Source organism: Equus caballus, chromosome 6 (assembly GCF_041296265.1).
Source record: "Equus caballus isolate H_3958 breed thoroughbred chromosome 6, TB-T2T, whole genome shotgun sequence".
NCBI classification, from domain to species: Eukaryota; Metazoa; Chordata; class Mammalia; order Perissodactyla; family Equidae; genus Equus; species Equus caballus.
The window spans coordinates 19,739,765-19,766,998 of NC_091689.1; the positions used below are offsets into that span (position 1 = coordinate 19,739,765).

Here is a 27,234-nt window from a genome sequence, read left to right on the forward strand (position 1 = left end):
CCTCCAGAAAAGCTTTTATCTTTTTAATACCTTACTTCCTCAGGAACCGTCTCTCTGCCTCAGCTTTTGCTAATTTGTCTCTGTTAACTGTCACTGGAGGGCCAGCCTTGGTTCTGTAAGGTCTGACATGATATCCGGTCTTCTTTCCCCAAAACCTACCTCTGGTGGTGTGGTGCCCAGCCCCAGGGTCAGGCTTCAGGCTTGGGCATCAGGCTGGGGTCTGCCTGGCTAACCTCCCCGGGGCCTAGTGACCTTGGGCTGGTTGACCTCCATCAGCCTAACAGTGCTATATCCTGAGAGTGTTGGAGAGTTACATCAGACGAAATCTATTGAAGGGCGTGGCTGGTGAGACTGTCTCTCCACATGTTTGTAAGATGGCAACATGGGTATTCTCTTGGTCAAAAATTAATGACTTTGTGTATGTGGGCAGTCTGCGGCGTGATGCTCTGAGACCGAATCAGAATCCACATACATTCGGGACTCAGCAACGTGGCTCCTTTCGTTTCTGCATAGTCTTCAGATCTAAATGGTCAAAAGTGTAATCTCACAGTTACAACGGTGGTCTGTTGGTTGGGACACCGAGTATGCACTCTACCCCCTGCCCCCACTGAGTTGAGGGGCTCATAGTGTAGACTGAGTTAACGATCATCCTTGCCTTCCCTGCTCCCATGTAAAGCCAAGCGCCTGCTCGGAAGTCCCAGGTTAGTGCTGATCCAAAGGAGTTGGTTTCGCCGGGACTTCAGCTTTCACCATCTCTCCAGCGGGGTGACTAATGACCACTTCACAGCACTGCTGAATTAAACGAGGTGACTTCGCACAGCGTCTGGCCCTCAGCAAGCTCTCAACAAACAGTAAGCCCAGGTGGCTCCTATTAATTCTTCACAGGCCTGTTGTAAAGATGAAAAGGATTGGTACATGAGACAATGCGTTGGGAACTGCAGAGCAGACTGGTTTTAGTCATTAGGCGCTTTGAATCCCATTGTGTGCACTGCACATGTGGTCATAGGATGCTTTGAGAGGAGCAGATAAAACAGGAAGATGATGAAGGGGACCCGGGAGGTTTTTCCTGCCTGTCTTGCGAATCCAGGCCCTGGAGGAAAGGACTGTGGACAAACCTCACAGACGGTGACCTTGAAGAGGGGAGGATGCGCTTCTGGGTTGTAAATCCCCGCTCCACGGGGAGGGGTGAGGGTGCTGCTAATGTGGTCACTTTATAGTCCCCCCAGGACTTGGATGTGGCACTTGGCCAGTGCATCAAGGCAGGAACAAAGGGAAGCAGTCCTTACCGAGTCCTTGGGAGTGAAGGCGGTGGCGGCTCCTGACCTCCTTCCCTGCCCCGCTCTGCCTTGGAGATGGCCCCTCCACGTCTGCACGCTGGCTTTATTCCTGTGCCAAGCTGGTGGCTCCCGGCAGGACATGAACAGGGCTTGCACTGGGCTCAGCTTTGTCCCTGTCCTCTCTCTGGGATTCCCGCACTGCGGCTGGGGGCTCCTTCTTCCACGTACGTGCTCACCAAGGGAGTCGAACCAAGTTTCCCTGCCCATTTAAAGAAATTGGAATTCCTTTACCTGTCACCCAGACTTTGTGGAGGCCTTTTCAGACACATTTGTCCCTTTTATTAGGTCTGGAGAATGTTTCAGGCTGGAAGGCCTAACGGAAAGGGTTTCCAGACCTTCTTGACTCTCTCGATCAGAACCCCAGAAGAGAAATAGGAGGATAACTCCTCCGAGCCCCTCCCTTGTTTCTGAAGGAAAGCTCCTCCCTGTGCAGGACCCCATGTGCCCATGTGGACAGCCCCTTGGGGCTGTGGAGGCTGTGCTGACCCTAGGTTAGGTGAGTGGGGCTCCCGGGTCTTTCCTACCCCCACAAATTCCTACCTTCTTTCTTGACCTTTTCTGACCTCCTCCATCCTCGTCCCAGTTTGTGTCCTGTTCCTGGGGCTCTCCCCTCTCTTTGCACCCAAGCTTTTCAGCTGCTCCCTTCCTCCCTCCACTTTCTCCCCTTTCTCTGCATTCAGACCCTAGCACTCTGCTTCTGCCCCGACTGAGTCGCATCTTGAGTGCACCATCCTTCATGGCTTCAGTCTTCTCTTCTGCAACCAACGTTGGAACATGCACTGTGCACTGAGCAGGGGGCAGAGGACATTTACTCAAAATCTCGGCATGGAGGGGACCGTTGTGGTTGTTTAGCTGGCTGTCCTTCTGACATTGACTTCCCCTGGGAAGTGTTTCCCAAAGTGTTTTCCTTGGAACACTAGATTGCCAATTTGTGCCTTCTCCAGTGGAAAATCCCCAAACACAGAGGATTATGTGGTCAGAGGAGTCTCTGTGCTCTGTTTCCCTCTCATAAGTTTCAGACACATGACCATATGGAAGGTTCTGGAAAGTTCCACACTAAAGAAGCCTGTTTGCCTTGACTAGGACTCCCTGTAACAGAGACCATCCCCCTACCCTGTTTGTAAGAGCTCTCCTTACCTCAGGTCTCCTGCTAGTCGGCTGTTTTTGCCAGAAACCTCTTCCTTGTGTTGGCTACAGCCCATCTCTGTCCTGTCCACGCACAGAGCCCAGTTTTGGATGTTCTTTGGGAATGTTGCTGGGAAGTTTAAATGCATAATCTCAAGATAGCTCTCTGCTTCCCAGAGCCGAATGCTCCCGGTTCCTTCTACTCCCATTTTTGCGTGGGGTCTTAAGTCCATTCACTCTTGGGTGCCCCCCACTGACCAGGCCCATGTCCCCCAAAGTATGGAGTTGACCTGGAGTGGAGCAGACTGTCATGGGGTGGGGAGGACTGTGACTCCCTTCGTTCGGGACTTGAGACTTCATTCTTGCCGCCATGATTTCACCCCCTGGGTTTTTGGCAGCACCCTCAACCCACTATAGTACAGCCCCTCTTATCTGCGATTTTGCTTTCTGTGGTTTCAGTTATCTGTGGTCAACCACGGTCCGAAAATATTAAATAGAAAATTCCAGAAATAAACAATTCATAGGTTTTCAATTGTGCGCCATTCTGAGTAGCCTGATGAAATCTCTTGCTGTCCCTCCCTGGACGTGAATCATCCCTTTGTCCAGCAGATCCACGCTGTATCCGCTACCTGCCCGCTAGTCACTTAGTAGCCGTCTCGGTTATCAGATCTGCTTTCGCAGTATTGCAGTGCTTGTGTTCAAGTAACTCTTATTTTCCTTAATGATGGCCCCAAAGTGCGAGAGTAATAATGCTGGCAATTCGGATATGCCACAGAGAAGCTTAAAATGCTTCCTTTAAGTGAAAAGGCGAAAGTTTTCCTCTTAAGGAAAGAAAATAAATTGTATGCTGAGGTTGCTAAGATTAGGGTAACTTTTATTACAGGACAGGCATACCTCGGAGATATTGTGGGTTCAGTTCCAGACCGTCACAGCAAAGCAAATAACACAGTAAAGCGAGTCACACAAATATTCTGGTTTCCCAGTGCATATAAAAGTTAGGTCTACACTATAGTCTGTTAAGTGTGCAATAGTATTATGTCTAAAAAAACAATGTACACACCTTAATTAAAAAATATTGTATTACTGAAAAATGCTAACCATCATCTGAGCCTCTAGCAAGTCATGGTCTTTTTGCTGGTGGAGGGTCTTGTAAAAAATGCAGTGTATGCGAAGTGCCATAAAATGAGGTATGCCTGTATAGTGTTACAATTGTTCTATTTTATTATTAGTTATTGTTGTTAATCTCTTTCTGTGCATAATTTATAAATTAAAACTTATCATAGGTATGTACGTATAGGAAAAAACATAGTATCTATAGGATTTGATACTATCCGTGGTTTCAGGCGTCCACTGGGGTCTTGGAACATCTCTCCAGTGGATAAGGGGAGAGAGACTGCTGGATTGCAGATCTCCAGATGTCATTGCACCTGCCGCTATGCTCTGGTTCCCTCAAAGCCTGGACTTGCAAAGTCAGTTTGGGTGACTTAGTTTCAGGATCTTGCCTTTTTGGTTTTGAATTGTGGTGAGATACATATAACGTGAGATTTACCATTTTACCCTTTTTTTTTTTTTTTTAAAGATTTTATTTTTCTCCCCAAAGCCCCCCGGTACATAGTTGTATATTTCGTTGTGGGTCCTTCTAGTTGTGGCATGTGGGACGCTGCCTCAGCGTGGTCTGATGAGCAGTGCCATGTCCGCACCCAGGATTCGAACCAACGAAACACTGGGCCGCCTGCAGCGGAGCGCGCGAACTTAACCACTCGGCCACGGGGCCACATTTTACCCATTTTTAAGTGTACAGTTCAGTGACGTCAAGTCCGTTCACATTGGTGTGCAGCCACCACCGCGATCCAGCTCCATAGCTGTTTTCATCTTGTAAAACTGAAACTCTAAGAATAACAATTAAATAATAACTCCCCGTTCCCCTCTTCCCCCATCCCGTGGCCACTGCCATTCTGCTTTCTGCCTCCATGAATCTGACTATTCTGCATCCCTCGTGAAGTGGGATGACACAGTATTTGTCCTTTTGTGTCTGCCTTCTTTCACTTAGCAGAATGTCTTCAAGGTTTGTCCATGTTGTAGCATGTGTCAGAATTTCCTCCCTTTTTAAGGCTGAATAATGTTCCACTGTAAGTATATACCACATTTACTTATCTATTCATCCATCAATAGGCACTTGGGTTGTTTCCATCTTTAGCCATTGTGAATAATGCTGCTATGAATACTGTGTACAAAGAAATATGTGTTTGAGTCCCTGCTTTCAGTCCCTTTGGGTGTCTACCCAGAAGAGGAATTGCTGGATCATATGGAAATTCTATATTTAGCACCTTGCATTCTTCCTTGCTATATTTTATTCCTGGACGTCATACCAGCTGGCTGAGAGCTTTTGGGCCAAAATTCTGCTCCAACTTTTTGTCACCAGCAAATCTGATAGTTGGCCCCTTTCTAGGTGGCCCTATAACTAACAGCCAATTCGCCTAATTGTATGGGCATCTGTACCTGTTTATCTTTCCCCCAGAAGCCTAATAGAATGGCCTTGCTGACCCTGGCAAAGACATCAAGTCAGCTATGGTTTTCTGTTGAATCGCTTTGACAACCTTGTTTCAAAAGCAAATGAGCGTACAACCCAGCGATCCCACTCCTGAATATATACCCAAGGGAAATGGAAAGATATCCAAAGCTTGGACACGAATGTTCATAACAGCCAAAAAGTGGAAAAAACTCAAATGTCCATCAAGTGATGAGTGGATAAATAAAATATGGTAGGGTTATACAATAGAGTAACATTCAGCAATAAATAAAAAGGAATAAAGGACTGATCGAGGGGCTGGCCCCGTGGCCGAGTGGTTAAGTTCGCGCGCTCCGCTGCAGGCGGCCCAGTGTTTCGTCGGTTCGAATCCTGGGCGCGGACATGGCACTGCTCGTCAGACCACGCTGAGGCAGCGTCCCACATGCCACAACTAGAGGAACCCACAACGAAGAATACACAACTATGTACCGGGGGGCTTTGGGGAGAAAAAGGAAAAAATAAAATCTTAAAAAAAAAAAAAAAAGGAATAAAGGACTGATCGATATATGCTACAACATGGGCGAACCTTGAAAACATTATGCTCAGTGAAAGAAGCCAGACACGAAAGGCCACATATCATATGATTCCATTTATATGAAATGTCCAGAATAAGCAAATCCATAGAGACAGAAAGCAAACTAGTAGTTGCTAGGGGCTGGGTAGGTGGGGGAGAGTGGGCTGCGGAATGACTGCTACTGGGTATGGATTTCTTTTTGGGGTGATGAAAATGTTCCAGAATTCATTAGTGATGATAGCTGCACAACTTTGTGAATATACTAAAAGTCACTGAATTGTATAATTTAAAAGAGTGAATTTTATGGTATGTAAATTATATCTCAATAAAGCTGTTATTTTAAAAAGAAGTAAACTGAGGCCCATCCCTGAGTCGTTTTCAGTGAGTCCATGGCACTCATCGCTTCCTTTTTAAGTGCTCACAAACCATCCTTTGCTAATACTACATCCTGGGCTGGTCCATCTGTGATTCCTATGCTCTGCCCACTTCCTGGAAACCCAGGAGCCCCTTGCTCATTTCCAGACTTGGAAAACCTGTCTTGGTGTTGAGTCCTCAGAGCTCACCAGCAGACCTCCAGGGGGTCTCATCTGCATCCTTTCGTGCCTTGCAGTATAAATCTTCCAGGCAAGGAGCAGTGCCCGCTGGGAGCACAGAGCTGCTGGAGTTAGAAAATATTCAGCAGAGGGAGGTGACATCAGGCGAGCACCAGAGGAGGATAGACAATGGGTGCTGTGGAGCTCAGAAGAGGAAGGGGGCAGCTCCCAGAGCTCTGGGGCACAGAAAGGGCACCGAGAAGAGCAGGGAGGGGGTGTCCTGTGTGGGAGGAATGGCATGAGCTGGCCACTGCAGCTGGCACCGAGCACATTGGGGAGAACTGGGCCTCCTCTCCAGCCCGACCGCATGGGCTCTGAATACCACCAGCCCCCGGAGCGAGATTTCTGGTTGCCCACAGGCTACATTTCTTGGTAGATGATGGTATGGTTTCCAACAATGGTGGGGTTTTGTTGTTGTTGGAGGGGGCGATAGATCATGAAGAAGCCTGATTTGTTTATTTATTTAACTTTTTTATTATGGCAAAATGCATATAAAATTTACCATCTTGACCATATAAGTTACAGTTCAGTGCGTATTCACATTCTTGGGCATCCTTCGCCACCATCTGTCTCCAGAACCTTTTCCTTATCCCAAACTGACACTCTACCCATGAAACAACAACTCCCCTCTCCCCCTTCCCCTCAGCCCCTGGCAACCACTGTTCTACTTTCTGTCTCTATGAGTTTGGCTATTCTGGGGATATGAGTGGGATTATGCAGTACTTGTCCTTTTGTGTCTGGCTTTCTTCAACCCTAGCATAATGGTGTCAAGGTTCGTCCATATTGTGGCATGCATCAGAATTTCATTCCTTTCTTTCTTTTTTTTTTTTTTTAAAGATTGGCACCTGAGCTAACATCTGTTGCCAATCTTCTTATTTTCTTTCTTTTTCTTCTTCTTCTCCCCAAAACCCCTCAGTACATAGTTGTATATTCTAGTTGTGAGTGCCTCTGGTTGTGCTATGTAGGACGCTGCCCCAGCAGGGCCTGATGAGTGGTGCCAGGTCCACACCCAGGATCCAAACTGGCAAAACCCTGGGCTGCCAAAGTGGAGCATGCGAACTTAACCACTTGGCCACGGGGCCAGCCCTTTTATTGAAATAATATTCTATTGTATAAATATATACCACATTCCATTGTATGGATATACCACATTTTGTATATCCATTCATCTTTCCATGGATACTAGGGTTGTTTCCACCCTTTGGCTAGTGTAAACTGATTTGTTTTTTAAAACAAGGTGTTCATACCTGAGCAACAAGCCATCTCTGGGTTACGAAAAATAGGATGGACTGGAAGGGAGGGGAGCCAGGGAGTCTGTGAGAAAACGCTGTATCTGCCCACGTGTGTAGAGAAGAGGGAGGGATGGAGTGGCCGGCAGAAGGCTGAAGAAGACTCCCACGGGGCTGGCCCAGGCACTCGGGAATAGAGGGCAGGGCCAGGATCCCCCATCGTAGTGAGGCTGGGTTTGTTTCCAGGCGGGCGTTTGGGGGGCTGGAGGAACAGCCAGCAGAGGTGCTGGCTCTGTGGCCAAACCTCGGCCAAGAGGGTAAAGACAGGTCCCCTCTCAACAGTCACTCACACATATGTGACTCTTCAGAGTTGGAGGCTGAATGAATGAGCCACAGGACAAAGCACAAAACCAGACCGGGGCTGATTCACAGCCACGTGCAAGGATGGGAACCAGCTTCCACAGACAGGAGACCAGGAGGACGAACGGAGGGGTCCGTGGAAATGGGGGTGGCAGAGACCCATGAGGAGGCTTCTGGAATTCCCAGTCACTCCGTGTGGATGCAGTGGGTGTGTAGGATGCTCTTGTCTAGATCAGGAGGTTCTGTCGATGTTTGTTGACCAAAACTGGGGAAGTAAAGGTAAACTGGCATGTTTTTCGTCTTTGAGAAACTTACGGCCTAGGTAGGAGATAAAAGACATGAAAACAACCGGGTGGCACAAGATCCACTTTGAATCAGATTGTGCAGAACCCAAAGGTGTTTCGAGAAGAGGGTCCCGTCTGATGCGGTGACCAGGTGGGCCCTGCAAAGCAGGAGGTGTTTGAATCATTTTTCAATAAATGAGGCCAAAAGAACGACACGTTTGGGGGAGTAACAAGTGTCCTTCCATCCTGGCTCTGGCCATCCCTCACCAGCATCCTTCCTTTGACCTCGCAGGTACGATGCTGGACGGGACGGCTTCATCGACCTGATGGAACTGAAGCTGATGATGGAGAAGCTGGGGGCTCCCCAGACCCACCTGGGCCTGAAGAGCATGATCAAGGAGGTGGATGAGGACTTCGACGGCAAACTCAGCTTCCGTGAGGTACCTGCGTCCTGCTGGCCCTGAGCCCCTGGAGGGGGAGTGCCCCGAGAGGACCCTCAGATTTACAGTCCCCTGGCTTTGGCTTCTTAGGGTGCTGATTGGATGTTTAACTTACAATCCTGCTTTTAAAAATATCTTTAAAGAGCTAATGAATTGCCGTGCTGGCGTGGGAAAAGGCTCAGTAAGCAGATTGAAAGTCACTGTGGGGAGGATGACCTCATTTGGGTACAAACCGGTAAGGGTTGACAAATCTGGAAGGATGTTCACCAAAATATTCATGGTGGATATTTGTGGGTGCAAAAGTTTGATGGTTTTATAATTTCTATTTTTTTATATATTAAAACTTTTAATTTTTACACTAAGAATTTAAAAATCATTTTTAAAAAAGCAGTTAAATAAAGGGTCTTGCTCTTGCCCATGGGCTCCCCTCCTCCGTGGGCTTTTTCGTCTTTGAACCCCTGAAATTGCAGGCGAAATTTTGTGTACACAGATGTCTTCCTGGAAGGGTGTATGTAGATTCATAGCCTGATGCTTAAATGGGTAGAACCTTGATGATAAAGCCATTTCTATTTTGGGAAAGAGTCTCAGAGCCATTGGGTTTCTTCCATGCCATGGATGCAGCTCCGTAAGGAAGAGAATTCCATGCTTTGTCTGTTTGAGTTTTGTTGAAAGGCCTCTACATGTGTCAGTGTGACCTGGTATTAGAATAACTTTGGTGACGTCTGGCTCAATGCTCAGAGCATTAGTCCAGCTGCTGCATACTGAGAACCAGGCCTGTCTCAGCTGGGCCCTCGGGAGCTGAGAGAAGAGAGGTCTGTCCTTGCTTCCTGGTGTCTAACCTTGGTTGTTCCAGAAATGGTGGAGCGCTGGAGTCCTGGTTTCTGATGGCGAGAACTTCGGCCATGTACTCGTCTTCTGTCCAGGCTACTGACGGCTGTTGGATGCTCTTCCTGGGGGTCTCTAGCTGAACTGGCAGCCATGCGTCCCCTGCCCAGCTGTGACAAAACCAGCCTTGCTTCTCACTGCCCAGGAATCAACTCCAGATTCTCCTGTCTCTTCCTTTCCTGAACCAGCAGACGTGGAGATAGAAGATCACGGAAAGCCTGTGTTGGGCATAACCCTCAGGATAATCTAGTCCAGGCTTCTCATTTCAGAGCTAAGGAGATAGACGGCCGAAAGGCTTGGCACCCGCCTGAAATCAGGCCCCTACTCAGGGCTGGGCGTGTGTTGCAGCTTCTGTGACACACAGCCTCCTCTTGTCTCTGGCTTCACAGCTGCCCCTCTGGCTTCATCGCCTCTCATTTGGTTCCTTCGTATCATTCGTGCATCATGCTGGGCACTGACTCTGTCCAACGCAGGTTCCCCTGGGGGATCAAAAGTAAAAGCTTTTGCCTTGGTGAAGCCCTGTAATGCTGGGGAAGCAGCTTCTGTGCAAAGTGGTGACCTCTGGGACACAGAAATCGAGAGGGTGTTTGGAGGTCTGTGCAAGTCACCAACTGAGCTAAGACACGATCCTCCCCCGCTTTTTACTGAGAGGCCCTCCGAACACGCTCCTCCCTGAGTCCAAGATGCTTGGTAAGCTTTGGGTTAGCTGCTGGTTTGCCCATTTCCTGCAGACAGTGGACATCGGAGGCTTGGCAATCTCCAGAGGGTTCCTGTTGTGGGTTCTCAACCCGCCTACAAAGCTTCGGTGACATTCACATTCAGTCTTTGTCAGCTCAGAGCCCCATTGTGGTCCCATCTCTAGCAGTTGTACCTAAAGGTGCAGGACTTGGAAGTGTAGACACATTTGCCATTACTACTCCACAGCCCACCCTCCTGCTTTAGGTACAGCCACGCGCCACGTAATGACATTTCGGTCAATGATGGACCACATATATGACGGTGGTCCCATAAGATAAGTACCATAGAGTCTAGGTGTGTAGTAGCTGTACCATCTAGATTTGTGGAAGTGCGCTCTGTGATGTTCACACACAGGTGAAATCACCTAATGACGCATTTCTCAGAACGTGTCCCCGTCGTTAAGCGATGTTGACTGTGTTTCACTGATGGTTTCCGCTGGTGTTGTAAGCCGCTAGTGGGCCAGTGCTGTGCTTCTGTAATGTCGAGGGGCTTCCAGTCAGCCCTCCATCTGCCCCTCAGAGCTGTGTAACTTGAGCAAGTTATTTTACTTCTGAGCCTCAGTTTTTCTGTCTTTAAGTTGGGATGTTAGTTAATAGCGTTCCCTCAGGACTGTTGCAAGAACGAAGTTCTCTTTCTGTGCCTGTATCAGTTAGAACTCTTGGTCGCAAGTGATGGAAAGAGAATGCCAACTAACAAGAAAAGAACTGACAACTATTGGCTCACATACCTGGGAGATGAAATGGAAGTGCTTTACATACAAGTAATCTAGGGTCTTGCTCTTGCCGTATCTTGACTCTGCTTTCTTCTTTTTTCTATTCTTTTTTTTTTTGGTGAGGAAGATTGGCCCTGAGCTACCATCTGTTGCCAATCTTCCTCTTTTTTTTTGTTTTCTCCCCAAAGCCCCAGTACATAGTTGTATATCCTAGTTGTATGTCATTCTAGTTCTTATGTGGCATGCCACCACAGCATGGCTTGATGAATGGTGTGCACGTCCATGCCCAGGATCCAAACTGGCGAACCACAGACTGCTGAAGCGAAACACACGAACCCGACCACTCAGCCACGGGGCCAGCCCCCTGTGCTTTCTTCTATGTCCACCTCATCTTCTCCTTCCACGTAAGATGTTGTCCCTGGGGCCTGCCAAGATGGCTGCTAGCAGCTCCAGGTTATGTTGCCCAAGCTTAGCAACCCTGGGGAATAGAGGGTGTCTTTATCCCAGAAGAAGGCCTCTGATTGGCCCTACTAGACACATGCACATCTTGTGGACCAATCGTTGCATTCAGGGTACTGTGATTGGCTGAGTCCAGTCATGTGCCATAGGGCGCCATGGTCAACAGCCCCACCATCATCACATGGGGCAGGGGTTGCCAGGTAGACAAAATTGCTTACTTCTACAGTTCTTTCCTCACAACCTGGCATTTAGTAGGTGCTTAATGAATGTGCTCCTTTTCTTTCTCTTTGGATTAGCTTGACCAAAGCATGTCACATCCGCTCTTTGATACAGAAGGTATGTCTCCATTAAGTACTATCTTGCTGCTTTTCCCCAGCATACAAGGGAATTGATCTTTCTTTCAAACCATTTCTTTTCCAATTATAAAAATAATACATACACACTATGGGCATTTTAGAAAATGGCATACATGGAACTGTTAAAAATGATGCAGGAGGCCAGCCTGGGAGCGTAGTAGTTAAGTTCACATTCTCTGCTTTGGCGGCCTGGGGTTCACTGGTTCAGATCCCGGGTGCAGACCTACACACCACTCATCAAGCCACACTGTGGGGGCATCCTGCATACAAGATACAGGGAGATTGGTACAGATGTTGTCAAAAATGATGATGCAGCACAGTTTTTCAGGACCAGAGAACAAATATTGACAACATAAAAAGTAGAGATGGGGGCGCACTCCACTTCGGCAGCCTGGGGTTTTGCCAGTTCGGATCCTGGGCATGGACATGGCACTACTCATCAGGCCGTGCTGAGGTAGCATCCCACATAGCAGACCCAGAAGAATCTGCAAATAGAATGAAGAACTACGTACTGGGGGACTTTGGGGAGAAGAAGAGGAAGAAAAAAATAGGGACAAAAGCAGATTATGGAACTGTACATAAAATAGGAGTGTTTGCATTTATGGTTTGTGTGTGTATGTGTACAGACACGTACAAGAAGTCATAAGGGTGGATCAAATGTTCACGATTCTACCTCCGTAGCTCTGAGGCTCTGGAATTGGACTCCAGGCCGTCCTCACCTCATTCTCCTTCGGAAGCAGACAGCGAAGACCTAATATCCGCCTCTCTTTTCCTCATGGTGCTCACTAATTCCATTCCATCTCAAAGCAGAACTGAGACAGATGCAGTGGAATTGATTGGACCACGGAGGGACCCTGGCCAATCTGGGTGAATTGGTTCTGCAGGTGGCGGTTCCTGGAGGAGTAACTCAAGAGTAGGGCGTCTGTTCTCTATCATGAGGCCCAGACCCGAGAGCTACAGAGGAAGGCTGTCTCTAACCCCAAGAGCACTGCCTCTCCCACTTCCACTCCTCTTCCAGGTCGCTGTATTTTGCCCTTGGGTTTTCAAGATATCCTTTTTATATAATGAATACCTTCTTTTTGCTTAAGCCAACAAGTTTGTTTCTGTCACTTGCCATCTGAGAGCTTTAACTAATACAGGGGCAGTGTTGGCATCACCAGTCAGAGCCATGAAATTAAAAATTTCCTCAAATTTATCTGAAGCAATTGACAGTTTGTATCTGAAGTTGCTTTTCAGCTGTGTTAGTTCTCTGTCTGTTTCTTTGTTTTCTGCTTCTCCTCCCCCTCCCTCCCCTTTGCTCATAGTCACAGCCAGGACACTTTCCAATTCTCTACAACATACCAGTCTTTGTGGGCTATAAATAGGAAGACAAACAAGGCTGGCTGGTTGGAGAAATTGTCATTCGGGGGTTGGTGATTGTAATAAAATTAAATGGGAATGTCTGGCATGCTTTCTGGAAGGCTGAACATTTTCAGGTTGAGCTGGATTTTTTTTTTCTTCTTCTTTAACTGGCTGGGGCAGGGGGACCCCTAAGTTATGACAGGGCTGCTGTTGGTCATTTGCTGAGCTGGCAGAGTGAGAATGATCACACATGGCCAGGATCTGCTCTGGTTAAAAGACCCGTGAGGAATACTGTAAGCCCTTCTGCAAATGTGGAGGAACGTTGCCATCTCCGCTGTAGGTGTGAGAGAGCCCCCGAGACCACTTGGATTGTTGCTAGGCGGGAGGCGCTGCTCCATCTTCCCTGAGCTGCCTCCCTGGGCCCAGGAGAATGGCTGGGTGGAGGGGCTACCTGTTTTGTGTTCGCCTTATGGAGCAATGGTGGGGAGGGCTTCTGTAACTAAATGCTTTAAGGATGGGCAGGGTACCAAGGGACAGGTACTTGACTCCTTCCCTCCTTGCCTGGCTCATATTTAAAGCCCTGATCTTTGCTGCTTCAATCTCTTCTGTGAGAGCTTGACCTAAACTGGCCTCCCATTCCCTTTGCCCTCCATCCTATTCTTGGGGGGCCTCACCTCTTTCAACAGGCTTGTTTTCAGAGACCTCTAGAACCACTGTTCCGGCTCCAATAGCCTGCAGCAAACTGGGTCTTTGCTGGCCTCTAGTGAGAGAATTTGAAGCTGCAGGTGGGTGAATGTAGCATTTGTGTCCGAACAAGCTGACGGCCGTCGCCTCTGCAAAGCTACAAGTCTTTGAGCATCTCGCTTCATCTCTTGCTTTGTGTTTGGCAATATCCACGGTGGAGTTAGGACCCTGAAGCAAGAATTACAAAGAAAGGCTTATTAGCAAGGTGTTTGGGAGTGGTGGTGCTGGAGGCAAGACTTTCTCTTCATGAAACACTTCCCTTTGGGGATTAAGAGTCTTGGTAGTAAAAGACACCCAAGTTGGCATTTGGAAAGTCTGCCGAAGTTGTTTAACTTCCCGCTCTACTTTAGGTAATGTTCTTTTCCCTTGGGGGAGCCATTTTTTAGAAGAGAGGGTCATGAAAAAAAACCCTGAAAACCTGAAATTTCCTGTTAGGCACACGTATTCTAGGTAGCACCAGAAAACCTGGAGAAACCTCTTACTTCGATGACTCGGAATGCATCAATTTATATTCTTTCCATATGAAAAAATAACTGTAGAAGTTGGAGAGCGGTTGCTTGACAAATTCACAAAAATTCTTTAAAGAAGAGAAGTAAAAAGCCATAAAATTGTCTTGGGGGAGAAGGATGGGAAGACGAAGGTCCTGCCTTTTCAGCTTGGCCTATTTATTTACTTAAAAGTGTATTCTCTGGAGGCTTTAGTACAAGTTGGCTTTAAAGATGCATTCTTTCAGATCACATTTTTGAATCTAGAGGAAGAAGATGGATTATTCAATAAATGATGTGGGGATTACTAACTAACCATTTGGAAGAAAATAAGGTTAATGATCAACCTCACATGATAGATCAGAATAAATTTCAGAGATTAAATATTTACATGTTAAAAAAAAAGTAGACCAAAACATAAGCGATTGTTTCTGTAACCTTGGTGGTAAGAAAGGTTTTTCTAAGCATGACACTGGTGAGAGAAAAGAAAAAGACTGGTAGAGTTTATACAAAATTTTTGAAAGTCAAAAATTATCATAAACAAAATTAAAAGGCAAGTGACAGATCTAAAGGATTTGAAACATACAGGTTCTATAAAGATCTCTTAGAAAACACTAAGAAAAGTAAACAATCAAATACAAAAATGAGACACAAATGGAAAATAAGAATGATTAAAAAACATCAGAGGGGCCGGCCCGGTGGCGCAGCAGTTAAGTTCGCAGGTTCTGCTTCGGTGGCCTGGGGTTCACGGGTTCGAATCCCAGGTGCGGACATGGCCCCGCTTGGCAAGCCATGCTGTGGCAGGCATCCCACATATAAAGTAGAGGAAGATGGGCACGGATGTTAGCTCAGGGCCAGTCTTCCTCAGCAAAAAGAGGAGGATTGGCAGCAGATATTAGCTCTGGGCTAATCTTCCTCAAAATAGAAAAAAATCAGAAATATTAAATTATTTAGTTTAAAAAAATAGTACATACAAGTCTGTTGGAGTTTTTCTTTCACGGCTGTAAATAGGACAATTGGCAATTTTTTGCTTTTACAGATAATGCTTCTTATACTGCTGTGTAAATGTCTCTGAGGGATAGATTCCCAGCAGTGGAATTAATGTTTGGGAGGGTCAAAGCATTTTATTCTTGATAAATAGTTCCAAAGTGCCCTCCAAAAAGTCTGAATCAATTTATACTCTCATCAGCTAGATAGGAACGTGCCCATTTCCTTGTGAAAAATGGGCACGTTTTCATTTTTGACAGTGTGATAAGGGAAAAAATAATTGGTCACACGCACACATTTACACCCTTTTTTTATAGGCTTGGCAGTAATGAATTTAGCTTTGGCTAGGCGGGATTGTTGTAATTCTCTCCGGGAGGTCGACTCTGAAGCGAATCCGTCTTTCTGTGCAGTTCTTGCTCATATTCCACAAGGCCGCAGCGGGGGAGCTCCAGGAGGACAGCGGGCTGATGGCGCTGGCGAAGCTCTCCGAGATCAATGTTGCCCTGGAGGGCGTCAAAGGTGCCAAGGACTTCTTTGAAGCCAAGGTATGTGCCTCCTTCCTGTGCAGCACAGTCGCTCCCTCCCTCTGTCCTGCCCGACAGGAGCTCCCAGGCAGTGACTCACCTATTAACACTCTCAGGACAAGCAGAACAGCAAGAGCTTAAGATGCACATATCATGTGTGATTGCGGGCAAATGAGAGTGGGTCTGCGTGTAATCTGAAAATTGAAAACAAGACAGAAACACAACCAAGTGGTTAATGCATTTGATCCTGGTTTCAGATTCAGAAGGATTTGCTGGTACAGTGCTCCCAGATGACCTCTCAATCCAGGCTTTCCTGAAGAGTTCCTCTCTACCCCAAAGCACAGTTGAGTCGCTTATGCAGCTCCCTCCACGTTTGCGTCTTAAATGCCTGTGCACAAATGAGTGCATATTGGGGCCAGAGGAGGGAGCCTCAGTGTCTTGTCCTGAATTGGTATTTGCTCCATTGACGGTGTTGGGGGTTGGGAAGGAATCTCCAGCACAGAGTCCCAGAGCCCTTCTAGGTGCTTCCATTCATACATGCGTCCATCCAGTCATTGAGCATTCATCGAAAGCCTCCCCCTTCTTGGGTGCTGTCATTTTCATCTCCATAGAGCACCTCTGTAGGAAGAGAGATCAGGAGAGCCCTCCAAATTCCCTGTCAACCACAGCAGTGCAGTGCAGCGGGTAAGGCTGCCTGGGTTCAGCTTCTGCCTCCTCCACTTACTGACCCTGTTTCCTGTCTGTGCCTCAGTTTCCTCATGTGTACAATGGGAGAGATGAGAGGATGGCCATGAGGATTAGTTGAGTTCATGTATATATAGTGTTTAGCAAGTGCCTAGCTCACCATGAGCACTCTGTACATAACATGGGCTGTTGCGACTCCCTGCACTCCAGGCAGGAGCCAGCCCCTTGGGGAGTTTTGGCTTATTCTAGGAGTTTACCCAGAGGCAAAGTGTCCTTGGTGACATATCCCAGCCTGCTCGGCCCCTAAGCAGGACTCTCTTCTCACTTCTCTGGGATGCTGCTTGGAGGCAGATTCCGTCTTTCTGCCAGAATGTAAACCATGAGTGTGGTGGGCTCTTCATGCCTGGATTCCTGCTGCTGTCCTCTGACAGCTTCAGGGACAGGCCAGCCGCTCATGGCGCCTCAAGGCCAGCATCGTGTGTCCAATCCTGAAAGTGGTCGGTTCCTTCCTTTGTGACTTGACACTGATTTGACCCAGCTCTGACAAGGCCAGGCACCACGTTAAGCAAGGAGATACAACTCCTGGACAAGCGTGTAGTAGCCCACACTTCTGTCCTCCCCAGTCTTTGAAAACAAACTCTCAGCCTTGACAGGGAGGAAGTAGAGAGGAGGCAATGGTGACTTCTGGTGGGATGGGTCCTCTCGGTTCATCGATTGAGTCAATACTTGCACATCCCCTGTGATGCCTTGGGCAGGGGCCTGGGATTGAGACCCCAACTTAGCAGGACCCTGTTTCCAGTCCACCCCTGCAGGGCAGTGTGCCAAGTGCTCTTGTCAAAGTCCATAGGAAATCACCAGGAAAGTCTTATCTGGGCATTCCAGACCTGATAGAGTCTGGCTCTGATCCCCACTCCAGCCTCATCTACCCTCTGTGCATTTCTTCAAGTGCTGCCAAGCTTTTCACAACTGGCCTCAGTACCTGTTGCTTCCTCTGCCTGCAATGCCCCATCCAAATGCCTCTTCTAGAGAACTCTACTCATTCTTTGGGACCTACCGTAAAGTGTTGCCTCTTCTTGGCTGTTTTCCATGATTATCCTTGCCTAGAAAGTCCATCTTCTTCTGCATGCCTCTATTACAAGTGGAAGTGGTCTGATAATTTATTTGTTCAAGGTGTTCTTGGACACTTGTGGTAAGAGTACAAATTGACCCAACTTTTTGGAGAGTGGTTTGGGGCTAGCTGAACACATTTCATATCTTTCGCCTCTGGAATTCTGCCTCTAGGATTTTATGCTTCAGAGACACACATGCAAATGCACATAGATGTATAGACAAGAATTTTTGTACAGCATTGTTGGTAATAGAGAAAAATCGGAAACAATCGAAACTTCCATTCCCAGGGAGTGGAGTCCGCTGTGGTGTACCCACACATTTGCACATCCTGTAGCTGCTTGTATGTGTGGACAGGTGTCCAAATGAATTAAGCAAAACAGTGTGTTTGAAACCCCATTTTGCTAAATATTAAGTACAACCTGGGTAATTGTATACCAAAGTATTAGTAATAGTTATGTCTGAGGGACGTATTTTTTATATTTTTGTAGTGTTTTATAACATGTGTGCCTTATTTTTATAACCAGGAGAAAAGATGAAAAGAATACCAATAAAACTTTGTGAACTTGTCATGTTTATATGTCTGCCTCCTCACCCAGACTCAAAGGCAGAGTGGGTGTATTATCTTCGTAATTACAGTGCCTGGCGTATAATGGCCCTCAGTAAACGTTTGCGTGAATGACGAATGGAGGGCATCATCACTTGAATTTGGGAGAGGGCCATAAAGGAGCTGACATTTGTGACAGGTGTTCAGAGATGAATGGGGATTCACCTTGTAATCAAGGAAGGGAAGGCGTGCCTGCGTGGGAACGGCAAGAGCAAAGGCTCCAAGGCATGGGGGAGGTCAGGAGTGTCGGAGGCTGGCTCCTGCCCACACTGGATGCAATTGGACAGGGAGGTCTGGGCTCCCCTACAAGTCGGGCCTTCCCCAGCCTGCTGGCCAGCAGAATTGTCTGCAGACCAGCTTCCCAGGCCTCACCCAGATCTACCTGGGATTTCTCCGGGGTGGCGCCCAGGAAATGTGGAGTTGAACGAGCTCTGCTGGTGGATCCAATGCACAGCCAGGCTTGGAAAGCATAGCTGCAGGCCCCGAGGCCCTCAGAGGTGTTTGAGCGGGACCTTGACGTGATCAGCAGTGGGCACTACGGGAACAGACTTGCCTGGGGAGAGGCTGGACTCAGGGAGCCTTCCGTAGATGTCTGGAGAAGAACTGTAGGTTCATTGAAGGTAGTGCCAATGGGGCTGGGGAGGAGGTGGAGATGAATCCCAAACTGTAGAACTCTTGGTATTTATGACCACTTGATGGGAGGTGGGAAGTGAGATGCCACTAGGCTTGTGAAGCTGTGTGGTGAGCGAACCACATGGTATTTTTTTAAATCAAGACAGGACCCCCACCCCCACCCCCAGAATGGAAATGGTTTGAGGAGGAAAAGTTGCAAACTGAGTTTTACTGTTAAGTTTGAGGTGACTTCAGGCAAGAGAAAGGCATGTCCTGTTGTTCGAAAAGCACAGTGTTGGTTGCGGACAGTTTCTGCTCACGTCCTGTTGGACATAACGTGGCCACACCCGGCTGCCTGGGAGCTACAAGATGCCTTTTTTCCTGGGGATCCGTGTGCCCACCCAGTAGGCTCCTCCCCTTCAGTTCCCATTCACCTCTTACCCGATTGCAGTCTGCTCTCCACAGTGAACCTGGACTCTCAAAAATCTCCACGCACCCGTTTGCTGCACCCAAGACCTTTGCTCTTGCCTCATCTGATTTACTCTCTTCCTGAAATTGCTCCTCCTCCAAAATAAGATTTTCTCCAGGGTTTCCTTGTGTCTCTGGTTATTTCCTTCCCCACAGTCCAGTCACCATTATGTTTCCACTATTAGTCAATGTCCCCTAGTTCTTGGGTTTCAACTCATATCTCCTGAAGATAGCTCCTGTGGTCTGTGTGGATGGGTGTCCATGAAGCATCCTTTTCCTCCCTTCTCTCTTCCTATGAGATGCTCCCCTGGCACATGTCCAAAAGATCTAGGAGGCACTGACCCCACCCTGGGCTCCAGGAGAGAGAGCCCAATCGGAGTAATGATTTTCCAGCCCTTGTGAGGGGTTGGCTTAGCAACGGACGTGTGTGGAAGAGGTTATTCTGTGACCCTCAATATCTTGTATCCCCTTCTTCCCTAATGCAGAGCTACAAATAAGAAAACAATATGCTTCTTCAACATGATAAAATAATATTTACTTTCCTTATAAATATCAAGGCATCCTGTAAAACAATAATATTAAATAATGTTGTATGGTTACAGGAATAAACAAATCAGGTAGTGGAACAGGATAGGAAACAATAAAAACAGATCTCCTTCATGTGGGAATTTAGTATATGAAAAAGATCATTTTCAAATCAGTCGGAAAATAACGGGCTCTTCAATGACAGGTGTTGCAACAATTGGCTATCCACTTAGGAACATTAAGTAAAGTCTCACTTTATACTTCCTCACTAAAATAAATTGCAGGTGAGTTAAAAGAGCTTAATTTGAAAATAAAACCATAAATGTATCAGAAGAAAATACAGGAAAATGGGTTTACAACCTTGGTGGTATAGAAGCCCTTCTTAAACATGATATAAAATACAAAAGCCAGAAAGGAAATGGTTGAAAACTTTGATTATATCCAAATTTTAAATATTTGTATGGCCCAAGATACCTTAAAGTTAAAAGAAAGCAAAGAACTGGCTGAAAGTAACTGAAAAATGTATAACAAGGGGCTAAGACCTAAATTATATAAAGAATTGCAAATTAAAGGGAAAAAAACCAGCTGAATACAAAAACGGGCAAAGGATACAAATGGGTAATTCACCAAAGAGGAAATAAAGGAAAGTGCCAATTTTTTTGTCTATCAGATGGGCAAACAGGAAAGAAGTTAGTGATAAGCGTTGGCAAGGTCGTGTGGAAATGAATACTTGCATTCTGTGACGGTGGGGGTGTAATTCAAACAGCTGCTTTGGAGAGCAATTCAGCAGTCTCTATTAAAATAATGTACACGCCCAATGTGTTTGGAAATTTTACCAAATTGATGAGACACGGACAGAAAAAGAGAATCTGTTCTAGATTAGAGGATTTTAAGATGGATTTGTCTGATACAGTCTTATTGAAGATAAATTAGGTTTAAAAAAGAAAAGGCACCAAATCCCATTCACAACACCAACAAACACATGTAATATTTGGAAGTAAGTTTAGAATGATTGATTTAGAGAGGTTAAAAAGTTTTAGCAGGTAACATAAAAGCAGTATTGAATAAAAACCGAGGTATTCGGGGGCCGGTCAATGGCGTAGTGGTTAAGTTTGTGTGCTCCACTTCAGTGGCCCAGGGTTCTCAGGTTTGGATCCTGGACGCAGACACTGTTCATCAAGCCACACTGTGGCAGCATCCCACATACAAAATAGAGGAAGATTGGCATAGATGTTAGCTCAGGCACAATCTTCCTCAAGCAAAACGAGGAAGATTGGCAACAGATATTCACTCAGGGCCAATCTTCCTCACCAAAAAAAAAAAACCCAACAACCAAACCAACACCAAACCCGAGGCATTCAGGGAAAACTGTGTATTGTAAAGATATCCTTTTGCCAAGGGCAGATGGGTGAGATCCCAATTAAAATCCCAGGAGGGAGTTCATTTTGTTTTTGTTTATGTTTTCCCTGAAACTAAACAATATTATTGTGAAATTGAAGGTAGAGAGTAGAAATGGATATTTAGGCAGGGATGTTAAACAGTATCCTGGAACAGAAGTGAAGTGGAAGGACCCACCCCAGCAGCTAGGACCACTTATAGCACAGCAGCAAAGAAAGCGATGGTGTCCTGGGTAACAGAAGGCAAACTTTGGAAGACCAAAGGAAGGAGTGTTTGCTGGGGTGTCCTGTCCCCAGCAGGACTAGGTGTCCATTTCACACAGCTCAAGAAAACCGAGTTCTGTTTGATGGGCTGCTCCATCTCCAAGTTTCTCTTCCCCTCTCTCACTCTATTGGTCGGTTTTTGCTGTTCCCCTGCAGGTCCAAGCCTTGTCCTCTGCCAGTAAGTTTGAAGCTGAGCTAAAAGCCGAACAAGATGAGAGGAAGCAGGAGGAAGAGAAGAGGAGGCTCCGCCAGGCGGCCTTCCGAGAACTCAAGGCTGCTTTCAGTGCATAGTCAGGCAACCTTGACCTCCGTCCACCGCTGTGCCTCACGGATGCCCCAGCTGCGAGAGCTGGCCAGGCATCCTCACTCCTGCTGACCCGTCACCCTAACCAGCCTCCGCACCCACTGCCCAATGCAAACTCCTTAGCCTCATAGGGGTGACAGGAGATGCCTCTCATCCCAGTGTGGAGGCCCCTTCCTGGCGCTCCTAGGATGAGCCAACAGCCCCCTCGCCTCTCTCTCCTGCCCACCTGCCTCTGTCCTTCTCTGTAGCCAGAACGTGCCTCTACTTGGCACCCTCTACTTGTGCCTTGGCCCTTTACCATTCCATGTTGAAGAGTGGCCTGCTGGGTTAATTTGTACAGATACTTCCTTCTTTGGTGGTCCTCAGAGGAGATAGTCCCTGGAGGGCTATGATGCTAAATGCTGCCGTGTCCTTGGGTAATTATTCTCTGCACCTCTCTCCGGCATGTCCGCCTCCTCTTTGTTTCTCATTCAGCTTCCTGGTTCTCAGGCTGAGCCTGATTCTGTCAGTTGCTTTTGCATCTTCTTCTGTCCTTTGATGATGGTGAGGTTTAAGGAGAGCCAGGCTGGACCACTGCCCCCTCTCCAACAGTGGGCGTGGCATGCCACTGAGATGACACGCAATAGAGAAAAGATAGGAAGTTCTGTTTTTCCCATCACTTTCTCCTGTCCTCTTAGCAACCCCCATATCCTCCACCCTCTTTATCCCCCTCCATTCATTTCTTCCCTTTTCAGCCTTTTTTTTCTACTCTTAAAGACTGTGCTACTTAACTGTAAGAATGAAAGAATACTTAGAAGTAATATTAATGAGTAGAAGAATTTCTGTTCTACATGATTCTATGCAAATTATATTACAGTAGACCCCTGACACTCCCAAGGGACAAACCCAGAGCCTTTCAAAATCCCCCCGAGTCATGACCGTCCTCATCATCTAGCCAGTTTCCACCATCTGGTCCTAGGCGTTGGGGTGAAGGTGTTCCTACTGCCAGCACAGATTTTTCTATGTTGTGAGTTCTTGGGATTGCTCACGAATGCAGCGGTTGGTTGTATTTTGAAAAGTAATTCCTAACATCATATTTATTACTTCTCTTTTGTAACTGCTGTCTTTACAATAAAGAAAATATCTGCATTTCTACCTTACAGCTGTTTCTTTTTAAATAAACAGAGCAAATGGACTTGGCCATCACATCAGTGTGCTTCTAGTGTTTTTTGAATTGGGGGAGAGACACAAGTATTTTCTGTGGGGGCCACATCCAGCCCAGGGTCCCATTTGACACCAAGTCCCCGAAGTGGAGTTAGAAGTGGTACCTAGAGGGTAACTAGAGGTTGTGTGTCAGCTTCTCTTCCCCTTTCCGTCGCTGAGAATTCTTTCAGCTGCAAGTAAAATCTGTAGGTTAATTTCTCTTGCTTCCTAGACCCCTTGAAACTCTGATGAAAGCCAACAACCCCTCCCTCCCGTGTACAATTCCAGGGTATTTGAGGGACCCTGGTAAGGACCCCTCTCCTAAGAGAACACCCTTAGCTCCCCTGGGAAGATCATTTCTGTTTCTGCACGAACCCTAGATCTGTGATTCTCGGGCATCATTTTTCCAGGTAGGGTCACCCTCCAAACCTCCTCACCACAGGAAGTGGACTTGAAAAAGGAATGGAGACGCTCTCACCATACGATCCAGCAGTCATGTTTCTTGGTACTTATCCAACTGAGCAAAGGAGCTTTGTCCACACGAAAACCTGTGCGTGAATGTGTATAGCAGCTTTATTCATAATTGCCCAAAATTGGAAGCAACCAAGGTGTTCAACAGGTGACTGGATAAACAAACTGTGGTACATCCACACAATGAAATGTTAATTCTGCAATGAAAAGAAATATTTTTGAGCAATAAAATATAATGAGCTATTGAGTCACAAAAAGACATGGAGGAAACAACTGCATGTTGCTAAGTGAAAAAAGCGAATCTGGAAAGGTAACATACTGTATGATCGCAACTATGTGACATTCTCGAAAAGGCAACTATAAAGACAATAAAAAGATCAGAGGTTGTCATGGGTAGAAGGGAAGGAGGGATGAATAGGTGGAGCGCAGGGGACTTTTAGAGCAGTGGAACTTATTCTGTATGATACTATAATGGTCATAACACATTTGTCAAAACCTATAGAAAGTACAACACAAGACTGGACCCTAATGTGAACTATGGCCTTTAGTTAATAATGTTATCAATATGGGCGCATCAGTTGTGACTAATATACCCCACTAAGGCAAGATATTAATAATAGGGGAATCCGGAGGGGGAATGGTGAGAGAGGTATAGGGAAACTCTACACTTTCTGCTAAGTTTTTCTGAAACCTAAAACTGCTCTATAAAAGTCTACTAGTTAAAAAAAAGAAAGAAGAAGGAAGGAGTGGAGACAACAGCGTAATTACTTCAAATATCCTTTCGCCTCTCTGCACAGCTAGGCCAGTGGAAGAGCTAACAACTCTTGATTGCAAATGATAGAAAATGTAACACAAAAGGACCTCAGACAAAGAAGGACAAATATCGGGTCTCATAACTACAAAGACCAGAGACAGGACTTCTTTGCTCCTCTTGGTCATGAAGTCCCGTAGAGGTTCCCTTTGCACCTCTCCCCTACAGTCCTCATCTCCATGGCCTTGGCCTTCATTGGTTTTCTTGGGTCTCTACAGTGACCCCCTAAGTGGTTTCCCTCTCTCAGTTTACCCCGATTGTCCACTCTGCAGCTAGAATAATCTTTATAAACTGCGCACTGTTCCTAACACCTCCCCTTCAATTTTTGGCTCCTCATTTTCAGGATCTGGTCCCTGCTCACCTCTCCTGCCCCATCTCTTCCCCCTCCTCTCCCCTCTATGCTTCCAAACTGCACACTCCATGAATACACGGTCCCTAGCAGCTCCTAGAAAGCGCCACTCCTCCAGGCTTTTGCACACGCTGCTTCCTCTGCCTGGCATTCCCTCCCTCCCTTCCCGTGGCAAACTACTCTTCCCGTTGTTTATGACTCAGCTCAGAGATTATCTTCTGGGAGCTCTCCTGATGCTCCCAGGCTATGTGAGGTCCTGCTTCTCAGGGTTCCTATTTCACCCTGAGTTTTTCTCTACTGGAATCCTATGGCATTATGCAGTATCTTTCTCTCCATTTCTCATCCTCCTCCTTTGGACTATGAACTCTTTGAAGGGCAGAAACTCTGCCCCTAGCCTACTGCCGAGGGCCTAGAATGCTGCCCAGCATGTGACAGGCGCCCCTTGCATGTCTGTTTCACAAGGACGTACCAAGTTTGTTGGAGCAGACAGAGATGGGCAAGAGAGGACCACTGCCACTGACTCAAGGACCTTCTAAGCATCCTGACATGGGAGCCTGGCCTGAGGGGACAGCTCTGAAAGTGAGGACAGCAGAGATTGTGGGGCCATCCTTCTTACTGGAAAAGTGATGAGTCTATTCTCCAACCCTCCTTTGACTGAGCAATAGGGAAAACAAACAGAACAGATCAGGTCTGCCTCTGCCCTGGAGGCTGTGTGATGTAATGGCATTTGGAGTCAGACACTAGCTGATAACTTAGCCTCACTGAGCCTCAGTTTCCTTACCTGTAAAATGGGCACAATGATTGTCTACCTGGCAGACTACACACCTGGCTTATAGTTAGTGCCTGGGACATAACTGTCCCCTCCTATTTTCCACCCTCCACTACTGCAGTTCTGTCACCTCCTGAGCCCTGGGTCTCTAAAGTCACGTGCAAGGGATCCCAAGCCAGAGTGGCCCAGAAACGCTCAGCTCTGGCTGTTGCCTTGGCCCCAAGTGCAGATGCCCAGTCACTCAGCTTCTCTGTTCTTTTGAGGCCCCTTTCCCAACCAGCCTGGGTAGATTTCTGCCAATCTGCCTGCTCACCTGCCACACCCCCTGCAGCTGGCAATCATGTGACCTGACATCTGTGGCCTTGTCCCTGCTCAGATTTCTCCTTGTTGACCCTGCCTCTCTACCAGGCCAGATTCTGGTCATGTCCCTGTCCAGCAGCCTGCCTGTACTAGAACAATGTTTCTGTAACTACCCTCCGGGTCCTGCGGTGGTGGTGGGGTCCTAGGGGGCCAGCCTAGGGTTCTGTAATTTAGGGAGGTACTGAGGATGAGGCTTTATCAAGAGTCGGTTTCCTGCTCCCCTCCTTTCCTTTCTGAAACCAATCACTTCTGCCATGTTGTGTTGGTGGGAACGCATGTTGCTGTTGTCTTTTTGAAGGGCAATTTGGTAGACTGTTAAAATTAAAAATTGTATCTGTATTAGTTATTTTTGTTTTGTTTTGTTTTAATTGGAGTATAGTTGACATACAATATTATGTTAGTTTCGGGCATACAACATAGTGATTTGACATTATATACATTATGAAATGATCACTGTGACAAGTCTAGTAACCATGTGTCACCACTCAAAGTTATTATGATATTATTGACTATAATCCCTATGTTGTACATTACATCTGCATAACTTATTTATTTTATAACTGGAAGTTTGTACCTCTCAATCCCCTTCACCCATTTCGCCTATCCCTCTACCCCTGCTCCCTGCTGGTGACCACCAGTTTGTTCTTTGTATCTATGAGTTTGTTTCTGTTTTGTCTTGTTTGTTCATTTGTTTTGCTTTTTAGATTCCACATATAAGTGAAGTCATGTGGTATTTGTCTGTCTCTGTCTGAATTATTTTACTTAGTATAATACTCTCTAGGTCGATCTATGTTGTCTCAAACGGAGAGATTTCATTCTTTTTTATGGCTGAGTTAGCTATTTATTTTTGCTTTAATAAGTCATCCCATAACCTAGTGGCTTAAAACAATAATTAACATTTACTATTTCACAGCTTCTGAGGGTCAGGATTCCAGAAGCAGTTTAGCTGGGTGGTTCTAGTTCAGAGTGTCTCATGAGGCTGCAGTCAAAATTCCAGTTGGGGCTCTGGTCACCTGAAGGCTTGGCTGGGGCTGTGAGGTCTGCTTCCAAGGTGCCTCATTCATGCAGTTCACAGGTTGGTTCTGGCTGTTGGCTGGAGGCCTCCGTCACTTGCTGTATGAGCCTCTCCACTGGGCTGCTTGAGCATCCTCACAATGTGGCAGCTGATCTCCCTCAAAGTAAATGACACAAGAGAGCAGATGTAAGCCACAATGCGTTTTAAGACCTGGCTTCAGAAATCAGACTCTGTCATTTCCTCAACATCCTACTGGTTACACAGGTCAACCCAACTGATGAGAATCATTGGGCGCCATCTTGGAGGCTGGCTACTACAGAATCAGTCAGGCCCTTAATTGCTAATAACTGAATCTAAGTTGGACTGATTTAAGCAGAAGAGGAATTGATCGAAAAGACATTGAGGAGCTCACAGAATCACCAGCAGCTTGGGGGGCCAGGCTAAGAAAATAGGCAGGAGGCCAGGCGGCTGGGATGGCAGCCAAAAACACACCATGGGAACCAGCCAAGCATGGTGCCACTGCCCTGGCTGACCAGAACTTTGGGATGCCCTGCTTCTTCAGGTCCTTGCTCCAGAGCCAGAGTCTGAGGCTCAGCACAGTCACGTGCCCACGTGCTGGGGGTGGGA

At 46.8% G+C, this 27,234-nt stretch overlaps 1 protein-coding gene across 6 annotated transcripts in view; it reads left to right on the plus strand.

Moving 5' to 3' along the window:
- EFHD1 (EF-hand domain family member D1) overlaps positions 1-22,835 on the plus strand; it is a 38,976-nt gene extending 16,141 nt beyond the window's left edge. For all 6 annotated transcript variants that reach the window (XM_070269468.1, XM_070269467.1, XM_070269471.1 and 3 more), the window contains 3 exons: positions 8,304-8,451; positions 15,569-15,703; positions 21,503-22,835. In XM_070269468.1, the coding sequence (XP_070125569.1) occupies positions 8,304-8,451; positions 15,569-15,703; positions 21,503-21,637 (418 nt within the window). In that variant the 3' untranslated portion in view covers positions 21,638-22,835. The remainder of the gene's footprint in view (positions 1-8,303; positions 8,452-15,568; positions 15,704-21,502) is intronic.
- The last annotated feature ends 4,399 nt before the right edge of the window (positions 22,836-27,234 follow it).